Below are 21,441 nucleotides of genomic sequence, written 5' to 3' on the forward strand. Positions count from 1 at the left end.
CCCATTTGTTTATTTTTGCTTTTGTTTCCTTTGCTCTAGGAGACAGATGCAAAAAAATGTTGCTAAAATTTATGTCAAAGAGTGTTCTATGTTTTCCTCTGGGAGTTTTTTAGTATCTGGTCTTACATTTAGGTTTTTAATCCATTTTGAGTTTATTTTTGTATATGGTGTTATGGAATGTTCTAATTTTATTCTTTTACAAGTAACTCCAGTTTTCCCAGCACCACTTATTGAAGAGACTGTCTTTTCTCCATTGCATGTTCTTGCATCCTTTGTCATAGATTAATTGACCATAGGTGTGTGGGTTTATTTCTGGGCTCTGTATCCTGTTCCATCAATCTATATGTCTGCTTTTGTGCCAGTACCATGCTGTTTTGATTACCGTTGCTTTGTAGCATTGTCTGAAGTCTGGAAGGGTTGTACCTCTAGCTTTGTCCTTTTTTCTCAGTATTGCTTTGGCAGTATGGGGTCTTTTGTGGTTCCATATAAATTTTAGGATTATTTGTTCTAGTTTTGTGAAAAATGTCATGGATATTTTGATAGGGATCACATTAAGTCTGTAGGTTGCCTTGGGTAATATGGCCATTTTAACAATATTACTTCTCCCAATCCAAGAGCATGGGGTGTTTTTCCATTTCTTTGAATCTTCTTCAGTTTCTTTTTCACTGTTTTATAGTTTTCAGCATATAGTCTTTCACCTCTTGGTTAATTTTATTCCTATGTGTTTTTTTTTAATGAGATTTTAAATGGGACTTTTTAAAATTTTTGATATTTTGTTATTAGTGTAAAGAAATACAACAGATTTCTGTATACTAATTTTGTATCCTGCTACCTTGCTGAATTCATTTATTAGTTCTATTAGTTTTTGTGTGGAAACTTTAGGGTTCTCTACATAGAGTATCATGCCATCTGCAAATAGTGACAGTTTTACCTCTTCCCTTCCAATTTGGATACCTTTTATTTCTTTTTCTTGTCTGATTGCTGTGGCTAAGACTTCCAATACTATGTTGAATAGAAGTGGTGAGAGCGGGCATCCTTGTCTTTTTCCTGAATTTAGTGGGAAGGCGTTTGTTTTTCACTATTGAGTATTGTGTTGGCTGTGGATTTGTCATAAATGGCTTTTATTATATTGAGATATGTCACCTTTATACCCACTTTGGTGAGTGTTTTTATCATGAATGAATGTTGAATTTTGTCAAATTTTTTTGCATCTATTGAAATGATTATGTGATTTTTGTCTTTTGTTAATGTGGTGAATCACATTGATTGATTTGTATATGTTGAACCTTTCTTGCAACCCTGCAATTAATCCAACTTGATCATGGTGTATGATCCTTTTTATGTATGGATTTGGTTTGCTAATAGTTTGTTGAGATTTTTGCATCTATATTCATCAAAGATATTGGCCTGTAATTTTCTTTCTTGGTAGTGTCTTTGTCTGGTTTTGGCATCAGCGTGATGGTAGCCTCATAGAATGAATTTGTGAATGTTCCTCTCTCTTCAACTTTTTGGAATTGTTTGAGAAGGATAGATATAAGTTCATCTTTACATGTTTGGTAAGATTCCCCAGTGAAGCTGTCTGGTCCTAGACTTTTGTTTGCAGGGAGTTTTTTTTTTTTTATTATTACATATTCTATTTCACTTCTAGTAATGTCTGTTCAAATTTTCTGTTTCTTCTTGACTCAGCCTTGGCAGGCTGTATGTTTCTAGAAACTTTACCATTTCTTCTAGGTTGTCCAATTTGTTGGCGTATAACTGTTCATAATATTTTCTAATGTTTTAATATTTCTGTGTTATTAAGTTATTTCTTCTCTTTCATTTCTTGTTTTGTTTATTTGGATCCTCTCTCTTTTCCTATTGGTGAGCCTGGCTAGAGGTTTGTTGATTTTGTTTATCTTTAAAAAAACTACCTCTTGGTTTTATTGATCTTTTCAATTCTTTTATCTCTATTTTATGTATTTCCTCTCTGATCTTTATTGTTTCCTTCCTTCTGCTGACTTTGGGTTTTGTTTGTTCTTTTTCTAATTCTTTAGGTGACCGGTTAGGTTGTTTATTTGAGATTTTTCTTGTTTCTTGAAGAAGGCCTGTATCACTATGAACTTCCCCCTTAGAACTGCTTTTACTGCATCCCATAGATTTTGTAAGGTTATATTTTCATTTTCATTTGTCTCAAGGTATTTTCCAATTTCTTCTTTGATTTCATCATGGCCCATTTTTGTTTGTTTTTTGGGTTTTTTTTTTTTTAGTAGGATGTTGTTTAGTATTTTCCTCTTTTTCTTTCTGTGGTGGATTTCTAGTTTCATACTCTTGTGGTCAGAAAAGATGCTTGAAATAATTTCTGTCCTCTTAAATTTGTTGAGGCTTGCTTTGTGACCTAGTACGTGGTGTATCCTGGAGAACATTCCATGTGCGCTTGAAAAGAACGTGTATTATGGTTTTTTTGGATGTAGTGTCCTGTAGATATCAGTTAGTTGCAACTGGTTTATTGTGTCATTTAGGACCTCTGTTGCCTTATTGATTTTCTGTCTGGATGATCTGTCCATTGATGTCAGTGGAGGGTTAAAATCTCCTACTATTATTGTATTCTTGTCCATTTCTCCCTTTATGCTTGTTAGTATTTGTTTTATGTATTTAGGAGGTCCCATACTGGGTACATAATATTAAAGAGTGAAATATCCTCTTCTTGTATTGAACCCTTTATCATTATTTAATGTCCTTCTTTGTCTTTCTTTATGGCCTTTGTTTTAAAGCCTATTTTGTCTGATATGAGTATTGCTACCCCTGCTTTCTTCTTGTTTCTATTTACATTAAATATTTTTTTCTATACCCTCATTTTTAGTCTGTGAGTGTCTTTTGCCCTGAAGTGAATCTCTTGCAGGCAGCATATTGTAGTTTCTTGTTTCTTTTATTCAATCTGCCATGCTATGTCTTTTGAGTGGAGATTTGGTCCATTGACGTTTAAAGTAATAATTGATAGGTATGTATTTATTGCCATTTTAATCCTTGTTTTCCAGTTGTTCTGTAGTTCTTCTTCATTCATTTCTTCTTCTTTTTGTATTTTCTTTTGTGATTTGATGACTTTCTTTTGTAGTATGCTTGAGTTCCTTTCTTTTTGTTTTTTGTGGATCTGTTCTGCTTTTGATTTGTAGTTACCATGAAGTTCAAGCATGTTGACCCACAACTATATCTATTTACTTGCTTTAAACTAATAGTCATTCAAGGTCAAAGACATTCTAAAAGATCTACATTTTTATACTCCCCTCCCTCACATTTTGTGCTTTTGATGTCATATTTTACATCTTCATGCTTATCCTTTTCCTATTTATTGTAAGTACAATTGCTTTTACAATTTTTTATTGTTGTTTAATCTATGCACTGGCTTATTTAAGTAATCATCAATCCTTTTATATATTTGCCTTTTCTATTATGATTTTCCCTTTCCTATAAATTCTTGTGGGTTTTCTATTTAGAGAAGACCCTTTGATGTTTCTTTTAGGGTAGGTTTAGTATTGCTGGATGATTTTTGTTTTTGCCTCTCTGGGAAATCTTTATCTCTCCTTCTATTCTAAATGATAATCATGCTGGGTGGAGCATCCTAGGTTTTTCCCTTTCAGGACTTTGAATGCATCTTGCCACTCCCTTCAGGTCCTGCAAAGTTTCTGCAGAGAAATCAGCTGATAGCCTTATGGGGGTTCCCTTGTAACTGACTCTTTGTTTTTCTCTTGCTGCCTTTAGAATCCTCCCTTTAACTTTTGCCATCTTAATTATGATATGTCTTGGTGTGGGTCTGTTTGGGTTCACATTGTTTGGGACCCTCTGTGCTTCCTGCACCTGGTATTATGTTTCCTTCTTAAGGTTTGGGAAGTTTTCAGCCATAATTTCTTCAAATACATTTTCAATCCCCGCTACCTTCTCCTTCTGGAACGCCTATTATGTGTAGGTTGGCACATTTTACATTATCCCATAAGTCTCGTATGTTGCTTTCATTTGTTTTCATTTGTCTTTCTGTCTGCTGTTCTGCTTGGGTGATTTCCATTATTCTATCTTCCAGTCACTTATTCATTCTTCTGTGTCATTTATTCTGCTATGAATTGCTTCTAGATTGGTTTTTATCTTGGCAGTTGAATTGTCTCTTTTTGATTGGTTCACCTTTATAGTTTCTAGCTCCTTGTTACAGTGATCTGCATTTCTATCAATAATCTTTCTTAATTCAGTTATCATTTTTATTGCCAACTTTTTTAACTTGGGGTGTAGTGGATTGGAGAGGTCTGTTTCATTGTTTGTTCTTTCAGGGGATTTTTCTTTTTCATTTAATTGGGAGTAGTTCCTTTGCCTTTTCATTTTATTTAACTTTCTCTGTCTTAATAAATTTAGGAGACACAATTATCTACTGTGGTCTTGAAGGGGTGTTTTTATGTGGGAGCATCTCTATGTAGACTGTCCATGTCCACTGTCTTTGGTGCAAGTTGCTGGCTTGAGTATGGCTGCCAGCCAGGTCTTTCCTCAGAGTTTGCTGGCCATTATCCCCTTGATAGGAGGTGTAGTTCGTGTTGTTGTTTCTAGACCCTGTGCAGGATATGAGGTGGGGCTTCCCTTCTGTTCTGTGGCTGTTGTCACCCTGTCAGGGGCAGGGTCTGCTCCCCAGTTGTTGGATTAGAAGCCCTGAAGGTCAGGTTCAGTCAGGCTCTATTGCCCTTGAGTGCGTGCCCCACCCCTAGGGAGGTGAATACTACAGCAAGTGAGGCCCGTGCGGTCACAGAGGACCTGTGGGCCCCCATGGCTCTGCTTAGAAGCAGCCCAAGATCGCATCCCTTTCTCTGTTGTGTTCATCCCATATCTAGTGCAAGGCTGTGGTGTGGAGTGGGCTGGGGCTGCAGGTCAGGACGTTGTGGCTGCAGGAGTTTAGGTGGCTATGCTCCCGCCTGCCATCTGTGCTGCTTCGGTGCCAGTTTTCTACCAGGACCTGTCTGCCCCAGGTCTAGGCTAAGCTGTGGTGTGAAGTGGGCTTAGCTGGGGTGCTCTCACTGGGAGATGATCTGCTACTCCTGAATGCACTGACGGTGGCCATCACCACCCCACCAGGACCGCATTCCAGGCCCTCTGGGCTGTCTCTGTGTAGCTAGATGAATTCCCAGGGCCTGTCTGCCCGAGATTCAGCCCTTAGCCTCTGTGTGCTCTTGTGGCACCTCCCTGTGCTCACCCTGACGGTGGCCACTATGGCTCCACTCGCCCCATCCATGTGCAATGGCCTCTGTGGCTTCACCTGGATCACCCCCCAGGTGACCTGGTCTGGTTCTGCATAGCTAACCTGAATCTTTGCCCTGATCTCACAGCAGACTGTGGTGTGGAGTGAGCAGGGCCAGGGTGTTTGCCCCTTCTGATTAAGAAGTGCGACGAGGCAGCAGCCACCCGTGCATGGCTCTCTCCACCCTGATTGTCAGCAAGACAGCAGTTGCACACTCCTTGCAAGCAGAGTCTAGGCTTCTCTAGCCCTTCTGTCTGTTGCAGCAGATTTTCCAGCAGGAACGGGGGCTTGTCTTCTCCACACAGGAGCCCAGGACTCGGATGCCCAGATTGTGGCTTGACCTGCTTGCTTCTCAGGGGCACAGGTCCCAACCCAGTGCCTTTTCTGTCCCAACTGGTTATGTAGAAATCTTTCTTGCAACCTTGGTGGTATAGGAGTTCTTCTGCTGGTTTCCAGTTAGTTTTCCATGAGAATTGCTCCACATGTAGATATATTTTTGATGTGTTTGTGGGGGGAGGTGAGCTCCACATTCTCCTGCCCTGCCATCTTGATCCCCCTCCCTACATTCATCACTTTTTAATCAAGCATTTCTACTTCTAGGAATTTAATCTTCAGGTATCCATGTACCAGTGTGAAATGACTTTGTATAAGGTTATTCACTGCAGCGTTTATAATAGCAAAATAATTAAAGCAATCTAAATGGCTTTCAATAGAGGGCTGCTTAAATAAATAATGGTATATCACTTAATGTAACACTATTTAGCTCTTTTTTTTTAATAAGAGACTAGCTGGGAATAGTTGAGAACTTTCTCAGTCTGATAAAGGGCATCTATGAGAAATCTGTAGTTAATATTATACATAATGGTGAACTATAAAATGCTTTCTACCTAAAATTAGAAACAAGGCAAGGATATATGCTCTTACCACTTCTACTCACCACTGTAGTAGAGGTCCTAGGAATTGCAATAAAGTAAGGGAAAAAAATAGATTGGAAGAGGCGAAACCATCTTTATTAATAGATGACCTAATTGTTTGCATAGAAAATCCAAAGGAATCTACAAAATAATTACTTAGTGAATTTAGCAAATCTGCAAACTACAAAGTCAAGTTACATTTCTATGTATTAGCAGCAAACAATTAGGAAATAATTTTGAAGTCCATCTTCAGCACTATCAAAAATGTATAGAATAACTAGGAATATATTTAACAGAAGACATGTGAGCCCTCAACTGAAAACTTTGATAAGACATTGCTGAGAGAAATTAAAGAACACCTAAATAAGTAGAGAAATATACCTAATTCATGAATTGGAAGTTTTCATATTGTTAGGATGTCTCTTCTCCCTAAATTGTTCTATAGATTCAACACAGTGCCCCAATATAATTTTTGTAGAAATTGACAAGTTTATTCTAAAAAATATAGAAAATGCTAAAGACATAGGTTCACAGACACACACACACAAAAAAAAACTTGAAGAAGAACCAAGTTAGAGAGCTCATAACACCTGATTTCAAAAGTTATTATAAAACTACAGTGATTAAGACAGTGCGGTATTGGAATGAGGATAGACAGATAAGTGGATCAGGATAGAGAACCCGGAAATAGAGTAACATATACATGGCCAATTGATTTTTAGTGAAAGTGGCAAGGCAATTTCATGGGGAGAAGAAGTGCTAAAATCAGTGGGAAGACATGGGGGAAAATGACTTGGTCATTTTGATTGAGGACTCTTACCTTATACCACACACAAAAACTAATTTTAGATAGATCCTAGACCTAAACCTAAGAAGCTAAAACTATAAAGCTTCTAGAAGAAAAGTAGAAGAATATCTTTGCCGCCTTGAAGTAGGCAAAAATTTGAGAGGGCACACAAAGCACTATACATAAAAGAAAAAAAATGATACATTGGACTTCATCAAAATTAAAAACTTCTATTCATCTAAAGATACCGTTAAGAAAATGCAAAACAAAAAAAAAGAAAGAAGCAACAGTCTTGGAGAAAATATTCACAGTATGTCTATATGACAAATGCTTAAATCCAGAATATGTATATAAAGAATTTCTTTAAATCAGCATCTGCAATCCTTTTCTTTAAAGGGCCATATAGTAGATATTTTAGGCTTTGTGGGCATTATCATCTCAGGAGCCACTAGTACTTAACTCTGCCAGTGCAGGGCAAGGGCAGTCATAGAAAATACATAAAGAAATGCATTGTGCTCTGCTCCAATAAAGCTTCATGTACAAAAACAGATGGTGGGCTGAATTTGACTGATCCCTACTTTAAATCAATAACAAAAAGTCAAACAACCCAATAAAACCAGGCAAAAGACTTGAACAGACACTTTTCAAAAGAAGATAAACAAAGAGCCAATAGGTACATAAAAAGATGCTTACCATTGTTAGCCATCAGGAAAATGCAGATTGAAAATACCGTGAGATATCACTACATGCTTACTAGAAGGGCTCCCATTGTAAAGGTGAACCATATCAAGTGCTGGTGAGGAGGTAGAACAGCTAGAAGTCTCAGCCATTGCTGGTGGGATATAAATGCTGCAGCCACTTTGGAAAAAGTTTGGTGCTTCTTATAAAGCTAAGCATACGCTTTCCATATGACCCAACAATTCCACTTTTAGGTAGTTACTTGGAGAAATGAAAACGTATGTCCCTAAAAAGACATATACGAATGTTGCTAGCAGCTTTTTAAAACTGATGATGATGCATCTTTTTTTAACTGAAGTATAGCTGATTTACAGTGTTTCAGGTATACAGCAAAGTGTTTCAGTGATACACACATATATATGTATGTATATAAATATGGTTTTTTTCAGGTTTCCATGATAGGTTATGACAAGATATTGAATATAGTTCCCTGTGCTATACAGTAGGTCCTGGATAGCAACTTTATTTTCAATAGCTCAAAACTGTAAACCACTCAAATGGCAATCAACAGGAGACTAGACAAACAAGTGGTAGTATATTCATACAGTGGGATAGTACTCAGCAGTTAAAGGAATGATCTGCTGATACATGTGACAGCTGAGTGTAAGAAGCTGGACACAGAAAAGTGCATACTATGTGATTCCATTTAAATGGGATTAGACAAGAGCCAAAACGAATGTTTAGTTATAGAAATCAGATTAATAGTGCCTGTAAAGCCATGGAGATTGATTGGAAGGGGGCATGAGGGAACTTTCTGGGGTAAAAAAGCTGTTCTGCACCTTGAAAGGGCTGGTGGTTACATTGACTTATGTATTTGTCAAAAGCCACTAACTGTATGTTTAAGATCTGTACATTTCACTATATGTAAATTTTACCTCAGTAAAAATAAGAGGAGTCTCCTATATTCTAATATGAGCAGAGCTACAAGATGTATTAAGTTAAAAAAAAAAGCAAACTATAAAGCAGTATGCAGTGTACCACCTTTTCCATAAAAAGGAAATATCATAAGTGTGACTTATGTGTTTATATACATATAAGTATGTATACGTGTGTGTGTATATTTGCCTGTATAATCATTACATCAAACATAACCTATAGGATGTAGTTAGAAAGCTACTCTAGTTTTGTTTCTCTGTCTCTTTAAGTTTATTCAGCCAGACTAGTTTTTTCTCTGCCCCTGTATGAAAACACAGTTCCCAAGACTTCTCTGGTTACTTTTAGGTAGTAAGGACTCAGTCACTTTAAGTGGTAAAAGACACTTTCAATTCAGGAATTAAAATGTTCAGCGCAGTGTGACAGACTTCAAACTTGACCGGAAGTTGAAGCTTCTCTGTCCCCCAGGTTGGGTCAGGAGCAGGGGGACGGCTTGGGTCAGGGGAGGTGCAAGCCTCTGCTTCTCTCTCCTCTCCTACTTCCTCACCCCTTCCTTTCCCAGCTTTGCTAAAACGGGCTTCTGACTCTTGGGGCTGGTACACCAAAAGTGAAGAGAAGACAGAAGGAGCCAGGAGCATTTTTACTTGACTAGTACTGATTCTAGGATGAGTCTTCTGGGCTTGGGAGATGTTCCAGCCAGCTTTCTCCATGAAGCACTTTTCGGGTTATTTGGAAAGTTCCACCAATGGGCTTTCTCACCAGCAGTGCCCCTTACATGGTCGAGTGCATCTCTGCCCTGGCTGATCATTTCCCTATTCCTCTGGTCGGGCCTTCCTTCCCCTTTCCCGAGGCACTGAGCAGCTACCCACAGCTTCTTTCCGCTGAGGTCCCCACAGTCGTCCATGTAGCCGTCCTGGACACCAGCCCCACCCCGTTCTCAGGGCTCAGACCTTAACCCATGGGTTAAGGTCTGTAAAGCCTCTGAGTTTTCCAGGAAACACTTCTCATCTGACTTAGGAGTAGTATCCCTCGCCCTAAGGGACAGCGATAGACTCACATGGCAGTTCTCTCTCTCAAAACAAAAACAAAAACATCTCTTTAGAATTGCTCTTGTACGTGAGTCTATGCACTTGCCAACACCTGTACACAGTCAACTGTATCCAAATAAAAAATACAATCAACCAAGGTATCAGGAGATCTCAGGATAAAATGTAGACTACAACAAATGAATTTAACTTATTATAAATGTGTGACATAACCTAACTGAAGGGGGTAGAGAGAAAAGGAGCTGGCCTAGGTAACTTTGAGAAATAACCATGTGACTACATACTGTAAGCTAAAGCCAAAAAAAAAAAAAAAAAACACCAAAAAATTTTAAATACTGTACATAAACACTGTGCTCTAGTTGGTAAATTTGTTTCTCACGGGGTACTATTTAGCAATTTTGAAGCTACGTACTAGGGTTGATGATAAAGTAAATATCCATGAGTCCATACTTATATAAATAAATGACTGATTAAGTAAATAAATAAATGGGAGAAAGGGGATAAATCTTTACAGAGGATCTCAGATAATGTGTGTAGATATTCCTCCTCCAGGAGGTGGAACTTAATTTCCCTCTTCTTGAGAGCAGGCTGGATTTAGTGAATCACTTCTAAAGAACAGAGTGTAGAAAGAGAAAAATAGTCACATTCCAGTGGAGAAAACTGGCAGGTACCAGCCACCTTAACCAAGTGATTTCGGGCAACTTCAGCAGTGGGGTCATGTTGCTGTCGTGTCCCCTGATGTGATCCTCTGAGAATAGCTCTTCGCCTCTGTGGTTTTCTTCCTATAAACCCATAACTGCAGCCTAATCATGAGAAAATGTGAGGGTCATTCTATAGCTTGAAGGACATTTTATAAAATACCTGACCATGAATCTTCAAAAGTGTCCAAGTTATGAGAAATAGGGAAGAACTAGGAAACTGTCACAAACCAAGAGAGACACAACAAATAAATGCAGTGTGGTATCCCGGAACAGAAAAAGGAATTGGTGGAAAATGGTGACTTCCAAATAAAGACTGTGGTTTAGTTAATAGTGTAGCACCAATGTTTTTTTTGGGTTTTGTTTTGTTTTGTTTTTTGCGGTACGCGGGCCTCTCACTGTTGTGGCATCTCCTGCTGCGGAGCACAGGCTCCGGACGCACAGGCTCAGCGGCCATGGCTCACGGGCCTAGCCGCTCCGTGGCATGTGGGATCCTCCCGGACCGGGGCACGAACCCGTGTCCCCTGCATCGGCAGGCGGACTCTCAACCACTGCGCCACCAGGGAAGCCCACCAATGTTGATTTCTTAATTTTCACAAATGTACTGTGGCTATGTCAGATGTTAACATTAGGTGGAGGTGAGTGAAGGTCCATGGAAACTCTCTGTACCATGTTTGCAATTTTTCAGTAACACTAAAGTTATTCCAAAATTAAAAGTTTATTTTATAAAATGCTCTTCTAATCTCCAACTTCCAACACTCTTATATTCAGTGTGGGTGAAGGTTTAAGAGAATAACCAGTTTTCTCCTACCTGTCTTTTGACAAGCCCTGCTTGGTGGGGTCTGGCATCTCATTTGGGGACATAATTTTTATTTTCTTTGAGCCTCAACAGAAGACTCCTATTTAAATTTCCTATTACGTTCATGTATGCTAAAAACGTCTCTAGAATGATATACAAGAAACCAAAACAACGGTCGCCTGTGAGGAAATGTATTTCCGTGGCCCAAGGAGAAGAAAGTGCAGTTACTCACAGTTTATCCTATTGCGCCTTTTGGAATCTGAGCTGTGGGAATGTATCACCCTTGCAAAATTTTTAATGTAAAAAAAACAACGGCTCGGTTGTATTACTGTTCTCTTAAATCACCATTCAGCGACTCGGGAACTCTCACATGCTGTTGTGACTCCTGAGAAAGATCCTGCTGTCTGTTCTGTGCTGAGCTTCCCTGGGGTTTCAGAAGGCGTTTTGCCTTCATGGCAGTGCGATGTTGGCGACCGCCGAATGTTTTAGCAACTTGTCAGGTAATTTAGCACTTCTTGGATCAGGATTATTTCCACTGTTTGGGGCCCACAGAAGGAAAGAAGAGCAGGATGCTGTGAAGGTATGTGTGGCCTCATTAGGATTCATTAGGATGAACATTCCTGGGCATTTTTCCATTTCAGGAAGGGCCCCAAAAGAGGTCAGCTTTTTCATCTACCCAAGGCAGTTATCAACCACAGCTTCATTCATACGTTTATCACTCATTTATTAAGCACTCACTCTGTTTGTAACAAAACTCTCAAGGCTTTTACGTCTTCTTGAAGAGGATAGAAATAAAGCTGGTGGTTTCATTAGTACAGCTTTTGATTGAGCCAGTCCTTATCTCTAATAGTTCCTAAAAGAAAGGTGATTCTTGCGTTGGAGTTGGTAGTTTGTTATACAGACATGAGAGTCAGCAATGTTACTCCCCAAGATGAGGTTCCAGACATGAGAGTCAGCAATGTCACTCCCCAAGATGAGGTTCCTGGTGTCTATGGGTCTCCATAATCAGTTTCCCATCCGGGCATCAGCTGAACACTGTGGCAGCACAGATGCCTGGCTTTGTAAGGTGTAGACTGCAAACAAGATGTTAAACTTCTTTTTATTATTGTAGATCTTATACATTTTGGTTGCTGAGAATTTTAAATAAACATCTTTTTTTAAGATAAGTAATTAAGTAAACATCTTTGCCACTTATTCTTTTATTTTTTAGCAAGTCTTTTCCCTTGTTTAATCGATGCATCCCTCAAACTCCTGAGTGTTATTCCCTGTTTGCATCTGTTTTGATCAATGATGTTGACGCCCTCCATCGAATTCTAAGTGGAATAATGTCAGGAAGAGACACAATCCTCGGTCTCTGTGTCCTCGCCTTCGGTAATTTTCAATTAATTTTATTTCAGTGACTATTTATACCAAAGTTTCTAGCACTTATATATGTTGTACAATGGAAATTAGCCTCTTGACTTAAATATAAAACTTCATATATTTTCTTTGTAGTTATTTTCAGTGTTTCAGGTTCAAGTGGAGCAGGGGGCAGTAAGACTGGGGAGAGGCCAGCTGGCTCTCTGCCCCGAGGCCTCACTAGGTGGGGCTGCCTTAGAGAGTGACCGCGTTCCAGGGCCTGCCCCTCAGCTCTGCATAAGGATGGATGTGCAGAGCAGATTGCCACTTTGTGAACTGGCCATGATAAGTACCAGGAACGCACGTCCTCTGGCCCGTGTGCCCTCTTCCCCTAGGCAAGCCCGATCACAAGGCTGCTTGGTGAGCAAGGGAAGGAGGTGTGTGCATCACTGCATATAGCATAGAGGGCATAGCATCAGAGGGCATTGGCCTGATGTATCCAGCTCCTCCTAGGAACAGGCCTGCTGGGTTGTAGGAGGGTCAAGGTCTTGAGCCAGATCATGCCTTTTCCCGGCCTTTCTGGAAGCAGCCCCCCAGGCGCTCATCACCATTGGACTTCCCATTTGCTATTTCAGCTCGATGAGCTCCTTTAAGAGTCGACCTTCTCTTTGAACGAATTAGTTCTCTCTGCTGCTGTAGGCAATAGTAGTGGCCTCTTATTTACCCCGTTATTTACAGCGGCTGCCTCCCAACCTTGGAAGGTTGAAAGAAACTCTTTGATCAGCCATTAACATAATTTTGCCAGTTTACAAATTGAGTTTTCCATAATTTCATTACCTAAAGGTTACTAATTCCTGAATGCTTGGGGATGCTTAACTAGCCACCGTTATGTAACTTCCAGACTTCTTATGACCTGGATGGGCCAGACATCCTGCTTGCTGTTAACACATTAAACCTCATCAGAACCCTATCACCGTTTGCAGGAGAGGAAGCCGAGGCTTAGAGAGGTCTGAGGCTTGGCCAAGCAGAGGTGCAGAGCTGAGCCAGACCTATCTGATTCTAAACCCATGTTCTTAACCACTACACCCAAATATCTATAAGTAATCTTGAATTCTTGTTTAGAAAAAAAAAGTAATATAGTATTTATAAATTCACTGAAGTACTTAGAATAAATTCATAGGCTTAAAAACCCCCGAATTGGAAACTGATGTGCAGATTTTTATACATACATCTTATAATTATAATCTTAAATTTTTCATTTTTAAAGGCATTCATCTTTCATATTTAATGAGAGTATCTGAGAACACAAAATTAGAACTTTAGATAAGTTATGAAATCAAAAGAGTTAAGTTTGATAAAAAATTTTAGTTGGTTCATTTGGACTTAAAAGAAAAAAAGAAAGTTTAGGGTTTTTTGGGAATAATACCTGCTTTAAAAGAAATTTTTTTTAAGTCAAGAAGCATGCTAGCACTTTCAGGAAGTGGCACTGTCACAGACCTAACTTGTGTATGCTTCAGAGAGGGGCCTGGGTGTGTCTTGTTTTTTTGTTTGGTAGATGTCCAAGATATCTAGAGATTGAAGGAAGTCCTCAGCCCTCACTCTTTTGGAAGGTTTAGGCATTCCAACCCCATCATCATCCCCTTCATGCCTTGGTGCTTGTTAGAATTTATATGTTTTGCTTAATTTTCTAGCCTTGTCTTTGGCCATGATGTTCACCTTCCGATTCATCACCACCCTTCTGGTTCACATTTTCATTGCACTGATTGTTTTGGGATTGCTGTGTAAGTATTTCCACTTGATTGATTTCTTCTTGATTAAATGAAAAGCCTTTCCATTAAGTGTAGAACTTAAAAGCTGGCATTGCTGAGCTACATGGGGTCTTAGAGAGTCTCTCGTCCAACTCCCTCATGTTACATATGAGGAGACCCAGCCCAGAGAGGTCAGGGAGGACCACAGGATTGCTTCTGTCTCACAGATCACAGCAGAGTTCCTGCTCAGCCTTCTGTCTCTTCTGCACTGTGCCGCCTCTCAGATGAGCTGGCCAGGTGAGTGGTACTGGTTTCCACACCATTAAAAGTCAGTTCCAATGCCTGTTGGAAGCCCTTTAAAGCAGAGGTCCCCAACCCCCGGTCCGAGGCCTGTTAGGAACTGGGCTGCACAGCAGGAGGCGATGGAGCGAAGCTTCATCTGCCGCTCTCCATCCCCCCCCACCCCGCATCGCTCGCATTATGGCCTGAACCATCCCCCCACCTCCCACCCTGTGCGTGGAAAAAGTGTCCTCCACAAAACCGGTCCCTGGTGCCAAAAAGGTTGGGGACCGTTGCTTTAAAGGATGTCTTCTGAATTTTCACATCACCCGTGGGTATCCACATTGTCATGCAAAGGCTCCGGCCAATCTGAAGAGACGCAGGCCCTGAGCTGGGGCAGGGTCCCGGAGACCCTGCCCGGTGCCCACTGTTTTCCTCTTCAGTGCTGGATCCTGGATCCATCCAGAAGTTGTCGGGGAAGAAGGTCCGAGGGGCAGAGGCATGCAGGGAGCTCAAGGCAGCAGCTGTTTCCGAACTAGTATAGGATATTTTAATTTTTAATAATTGGCCTGACCGTAGGAGTTTCATCCCCTAAACAGTCAGTTCTGCAGATCACAGGTGCCCAGCGTGCAGGTGCTGGAGGACACGCACTATGGCTTGTGAGGGTGCCTTCCCCACCTACGGCTAAGAAAGACGACTGTGACCTCCCTGTCGTCACTGTGGATGCGCTGCAGGTGGTACTGAGTACCTAAATGCAGAGCATGTGCAATGTCGAGGCGTCCGCCCAGTTCTGTAGGTGCCAAGCCAGTATCCAGGCTGCCCCTGGAGTTGTCACCCGCAGAGCTCACTTGGAAATTTTAGACTTTAGACTCTAATATTGTTCCTCTCACCATCCCGTCAGTGTGGTTTCCTCCCTGGTCACACCCCGCCCCACCCATGGGCTAGGCTGACAGGACACATCTGGGTTCCGGAGTTACCTCCCTGCGTCTCCCAGAGACAGGCAGCCACCCCAGGTCTGGCAGGTCCTCAGCTGGCCCCATCCAGCTGCTTCAGAGGGCCGGTCAGTGCCTGCAAAGCCCCAGGGGTTTGGGACCCACTGCCTGAGCAGGGCCGCCTGGTATGAAGGGAGGGGCGGATGCTTACCTCATGGCATGCGCGCTGAGTTCTGCTGGTGTTTTGCTTTCCAGTTGTCTGTGGTGTCTTATGGTGGCTGTATTATGACTACACTAATGACCTCAGCACAGAATTGGACACAGAAAGGGAGAACATGAAGTGTTTGCTGGGGTTTGCTGTTGTGTCTACAGTTATCACGGTAAGAAGCACCCTTCCAGCAGTAGATCAAGTAGCCGGGCAGAACTCTGAAATCCAAATAATTAGATTTTAACCAAAAAGCAACGAGCACTTGTTTTCTTTCACTGCAGAATGTATATACGTGTTAGTGTAGTGAGTGTACACACATGTCTAGTGCCTTTGTGTTTTATTTGAGATACCTACATAGGAATGCATTGCAGCCTTAAAAAAGATGAGTAAACGCTCTGACTTTGTTCCGTCACGTCCGCCATCTCAGAGGTTGGTTCGTTACCCTTGCTGACTCAGTACCCTTGAACACGGTAGAACCGCTTGCACCCACAGGCGGCTATAGGGGGGATGCTGCAGCGCGGAGAGGGAGCCAGACATACAACAGTTCCCATTTCCTGGTTTGCGGAGAGTCGCCACCCCTCTAGCCAGTGGATGCTCTGCTCTCAAGGCTGTGACAGCTCGCACTGCCCTTGAACACAGAGAGCCCTTTGTTTCCAGACGTGCGGCTGCTAGGCTAAGTTGGTTTGAGAGAACCGCCGCCTCCTTGGTGAATTCCCTAGTTGAGAGCAGGCAAACAGAGAGCATTGAGCCTGGAGATCCTGGTTGTTGGGGGAGGGTGGTTGGCAACTGAAAATCATTCTGGTCCCTCCCCGAGTGCTGATAGCAGTTCTGGAATCCTAGGGCCCTGGAAAGGGCCGGGAACTGATTTCAGGTGGCCCACGGGCATCCTTTGGTGTGTTGCTTGCTAACTGTTTCACGCAGGCATGGCAGCCGGGGTTTCCACACGCCCATTAAATCTTTCAGCAAGGGCAGATTCTCCCACCAGCTCAGCTCTCTCCTCTAAGGGGATCCTTCGGTTCTCATGTTTGGTACAGGCTTCCCGTTTTCTCCTTTCTAGTGAGGTGTCAGGTTTGCGTTTGTCACGTGAACTGCATCTCAGTGAGCAAGTATCCGTTAAAGCAAAGCTCCTGGTTCGTCCCGGGACCAGGCCCGGAGCTGAACCAGGGCGTGTGCAGGAGGCTGGAGAAGAAAAGGTCCCCCTGCACCCCAGGCCGCGTTCTGGGCTGTTGGCACTAGGGCCAGGGAGGAGAAGGGCTGGGAGCCGGGAGAGCTTGCTTCTCCCCTTCCCCCACCCGCAGCCCTCCACAGGGCTCCCTTTGTCTTCACACACTGAGCCATTAATGGCCGCCCGATGCCAGGGTCGGGGGAATGCTCTTCACCAAGTGAAAGGCTAGGGAAAGGGCAGACCGCGAGAGCAGAGTGAGGAAGCGCACCGCGGCTCGCACACCGTTCATTTAACACACGTGTCACTGCCGCTCAGTCTCTACCAAGGACTGCTGCTGAGGAGCTGTTCTCATAAGAGCCCTAGCTTCTTCGTCATCATCACCGTTTACTGAGCGCCTGTTACGCCCAGGGCCCTGCACTAAGCAATGGACCGGGCAAGACACAACACGAAGGTAGCACACGCCCCACGATGAGATGAATTACAGGGCTAGCAACGCCGTGACGTGGTACACAGCGAGAGATGGCGGCCTATGAGGGGGGCTGCCTAGGAATATTATTTCAGTAGTTTCAATAAAACCACTGGCAGCGATGAAGAAAATGGGATGAATGGCATCGAATGCTCGCCTCAGTGTGTCAGCCTAGGGGTGCATCTTAGAGCCCAGAAGGGTGAAGTTGAGGCTTGACCCCTGTGGTGAGTCAGCTCTGCTGTCCACCCCGCCCAGCCAGCACCCTAGCACCATCCCCAGTGGGTAATGCTGATCTCCCTTGAGACTGGGGAAGTGACGGGTTAGAGTTAACTCATCACTTGTGGTCAATATCCTGGCGTACTTTGAACGTGAGGGGAGCATTTTATATATATATATAATATAGTTGAAAAACACACACATTTAAACACACACATTTTACCATTCCACTCAGGAGCTAGAAGCCAAGTTTATTTGCCTAAAGATTGTATCATTTTGCCTCATTAAAATTTTTAGTAAAAAACGACAACAACAAAAAATGTCCCTCTTCCTTGTTGGTTGTGCTAGGCATTGAGGACACAGAGATGGAAATTCCTACCGTCTCCTCCGGGCATCTTCCCTGGCTCCTCAGGCCAGTCCCCACAGCTACGGCAGGAGGCCCTGTTCCCAACCCCTGGAGCAGTTTTGCACAGTTTATCCCACTGCCCTCTGACTTTCCTCCGCTTGATTATGAGGTCCCTGAGGGCAGCAATGCCCAAGCCCAGCTGGAAGAGGAAGGGCATCTTAGGCCAAGGGAGTAGCATGGGAGGGGTCACAGAGACAAGAGAGGAGCCTGCAGAAAGTTCCCTCGACAGGAAGGGACCATGCCAGGAAGATCCTGATTTACAGTGATGATGATTTCGATCTTTATCCAGGAGGTTTGGGGAGATGTTGAAGGATTTTGAGCAGGGAGATGATATCCTTGACTCTACCTTTTACAAAGATCCCTTTAGCTTGGGTTGGAGGAGGGATTGAGGCAAGGGTAGGGGGCTAAGGGGATTAAAAGCAGAAGGTAGTGCAGAGGCTACTGGGGTCTGGGTGAGAGATGTTGAGACTTGAGCTGTGGCATCAACGTGGGAATAGAGAGGAGAGGATAGATTGAGAGCTTTATCGGGAAACTGAGTCCAAGGTGACTGAGATTGTGCTGTGCGCTGGGACTGTGCCAGTCCTTGGCAGTAACAGACGGCCCTGCCCTCAAGGAGCTTGATGTAATGTGAAATGCAGGCAATAAACATCTACAATAGAGTATGTTGAGTGCTACAGTAGGGTAAGTATGGGATAAGATGGAAGCATGCAAGAGAGGAGCCTGATTTTTTCTTGGAGAGTCCAGGAAAATTAGGGCCACTGGAGTAGGGAATCCAGGGGACATAAGTTTTTGTATGAAGATAATGAATTCAGTTCAGGACAAGTTGAGTTTGACACACTGTAGGACACCCAACACCTGGTCAGTAACTGAAGTGCTTACTCATCCAGCACCTAGAGAAAGGTGAGGCTGGAGATTTTTTTTTTTAATTGGCTGCAGGATCTTAGTTCCCCAACTAGGGATCAAACCCTTGCCCCTCGCAGTGGAAGCGTGGAGTTCTAACCACTGGACCCTGGAGATTTTTATTTAAAGGTTATCAGCATCTAAGAAGGATTCTAAAACCACAGAGGAGTAGGAAAGACCACCCAAAGGATCCCAAGAAATAGCAACTGAAGAAGTAGAAGGAGAGCCAGAGGAAACAGCAGTCACAGAAGTCAAAGGAGAAAGTTTTAGGAAAAGAGGAGGGGACAAGAGATTCACACGCCATGCTGAGGTCAAACAAGATCTGGAATGTTTGTGGGATTTGACATTCAGGAGGTCAGATGAGGTGACCTTGGGGAGAGCAGTTTCAGGAGAGGCTTGGGGTCCGGAGGTTTACAGGCAGCTGAAGGATGAGTGCAGGTGTGGACGTGCAGATGGCTAGTGTGCACTAGAACTTGAAGAAGCTCGCCTGTGAAGGAGATGAGAGATGACGGTGGCTGGGCCGCGGTGTGAGGGTAGAGGGAGGTTTGTTTCTTTAATATGATATTTATATACAGGGAGGCCAAAGCCAGCAGAGGAGGAGGCACAGAAGGTTGCTTTGAGGCACGATCACTGTCCTCTTCCCTCATACTTGTGTTCCCTTGACCTTCTGCAGTCCTTCCACATTCTCTGAGCATATTGGGTGCTGTGGAGGGAAAAAGAAATAGATGGTTCCCTGACCCCAGAGGACCTTATTCTCGTTTTCTCTCATTCTCTGACCAGATTGCAAGCTCCTTTAGAGCAGGGGCTGTGTCTTGTCCACTGTTGTAGCAGCAGGATCTAGCATAAGTATCAGCACATAGTAGATGCTCAGTTAGTATTTGAGAATATGGCTCTTCTATTATAATAAAAGTAGGGAGTAACTATCTTAAAAGAGTTGTTTGCTGAGATGTCAATAAAATATTAGGGTTTGTTTTCAGCTCATCTCAGTTCTTCATTATTTTGAATAATTTAACCCCTTTCTCACCAGGCAGTTCTGCTCGTCTTGATTTTTGTCCTCAGAAAGAGAATAAAATTGACAGTTGAACTTCTCCGAGTCACAAATAAAGCCATCAGCAACTCTCCTTTCCTGCTGTTCCAGCCACTGTGGACGTTTACCATCCTCATTTTCTTCTGGGTCTCCTGGGTGGCCGTGCTCCTGAGCCTGGGAACTGCAGGTAAGGGCAGTGGGAGTGGGGTCCGTCACCCTGGAGTCGTGCACGGAAGGCCTCACCATTCTGGAACCATTGGCCTGTTTTTGTAAGGACCGAATTTCCCAAGCAGCTAAAGGCATCTGATGCCAACAGTGACGGTGCCTGGGTCTCTGTCATGGGAGAAAAAGCAGGAAATTCTTTTTCCTCTTTTGTATCAGTATGTGAAAAAAAGAACCCAGGAAAGACCCTGTTAAAACGTTGTGCTCAGAACAAGCTTAAGTTTAAAGCAAGTGTGCACAGATGTTCACCTTGCTTTGCTCCTGAGAAGACAATACTACCCTCCATTCTGCTGTCATATCTATACAGTGGTTTTCCACCAGAGATATTCCTCAGAATCAGCTGTGGTGCTTTACTAAAATACAGATGCCTGGGCCCCATCCTCGGAGACTCTGATTCACTTGGTTTGTGGTAGGGTTATGTGTTTTTGGATCCCTGTGAGAGAGCAACCACATTCTAGAACAGTGCTATTCAAAGGGGTGTCTGACACCGGATAAGGAGCTTATGCCAGAACGTCTATCCCTCCATCACTTCCTCCATCAAGAAAGTCTTGCTGTGAAAAAAAAAAAAAGTCAGCAGAATGAGACGATAGGCCTCATGATGCAGCTGACCTAACTTCTGGCACAAGCTCCTTATCTCGCTGTGGACTAATCACATACAGGGTGAGCCCAGGCCACTGGTCTGTGGCCCCCACTTTGAGTGATACTGCTCTAGATCTTCTCTCACTCACTCCTCAATTTGGTTTAGTTAAGGCCCAAACTCATACTCTGATGTGAGTACAAAAGAGTAAGTTGCTTTTGGAGACTTTCACCAGGCAGATAAGAACCACAGCAGATGTCAAAGCAACAGGCTAACATAATCTCTTAATGTTTAGCAAGTTTATTCTGTTCCCTGTAGGCTCCAGTTGTATATGTAGGAATAACTACATGTAGTAGATTCTTAGTAAACTAGGTTCTCTTACCTCTCTTCTGGAGTCAGCTGACCCCCTGGAGATTACTTCAAGATGGGCAGCCAGCTCTCGGGAGGTCCAAGCCCTTGAAAGCCCATGTTTTCAGCTTAGAGATGCTCTAGGGGCAGTCTCTTCTGGCGGGGGTCTCTGGAAGCTTGCTGAAGGCCTGCAATGCACTTCCGATAATCATCCAGCAGGGAACCTTGTTCAAACTGATTACAGGAGAGTAATCAATCAGGGTGAGTTTTGCGTGAGAGTGACAGAAACCTCAAAACAGGGGCTTAAACAAGATGACGGGCAATTCCTCTCTCATGTAAATGAAGCCCACAGGAGGAGACCCCATGCCAGCATGGGCTGCCGGAGGTCACAGACCCACGCACCTTTTTGCTTGTTGCACAGCCTACCACTTGCTTCCACCTCAGAGCTGAAATAGGCACTCGAGTTCCAACCACCCTGTCTCATTGGGCGGTGAGGAAGGTAGCAGGGA

General features: G+C 43.0%; 1 protein-coding gene across 8 annotated transcripts in view; it reads left to right on the forward strand.

Moving 5' to 3' along the window:
* The window catches only part of SLC44A3 (solute carrier family 44 member 3), a 93,671-nt gene that overhangs the window by 13,645 nt on the left and 58,585 nt on the right, over window positions 1-21,441 (forward strand). For all 8 annotated transcript variants that reach the window (XM_027114394.1, XM_027114389.1, XM_027114388.1 and 5 more), the window contains 4 exons: window positions 12,311-12,471; window positions 14,130-14,219; window positions 15,653-15,777; window positions 19,786-19,972. In XM_027114394.1, the coding sequence (XP_026970195.1) occupies window positions 12,311-12,471; window positions 14,130-14,219; window positions 15,653-15,777; window positions 19,786-19,972 (563 nt within the window). The remainder of the gene's footprint in view (window positions 1-12,310; window positions 12,472-14,129; window positions 14,220-15,652; window positions 15,778-19,785; window positions 19,973-21,441) is intronic.

Source organism: Aethalodelphis obliquidens, unplaced genomic scaffold (genome assembly GCF_003676395.1).
Source record: "Aethalodelphis obliquidens isolate GAN/ISIS:26980383/991018 unplaced genomic scaffold, ASM367639v1 scaffold13, whole genome shotgun sequence".
Lineage (NCBI taxonomy): Eukaryota > Metazoa > Chordata > Mammalia > Artiodactyla > Delphinidae > Aethalodelphis > Aethalodelphis obliquidens.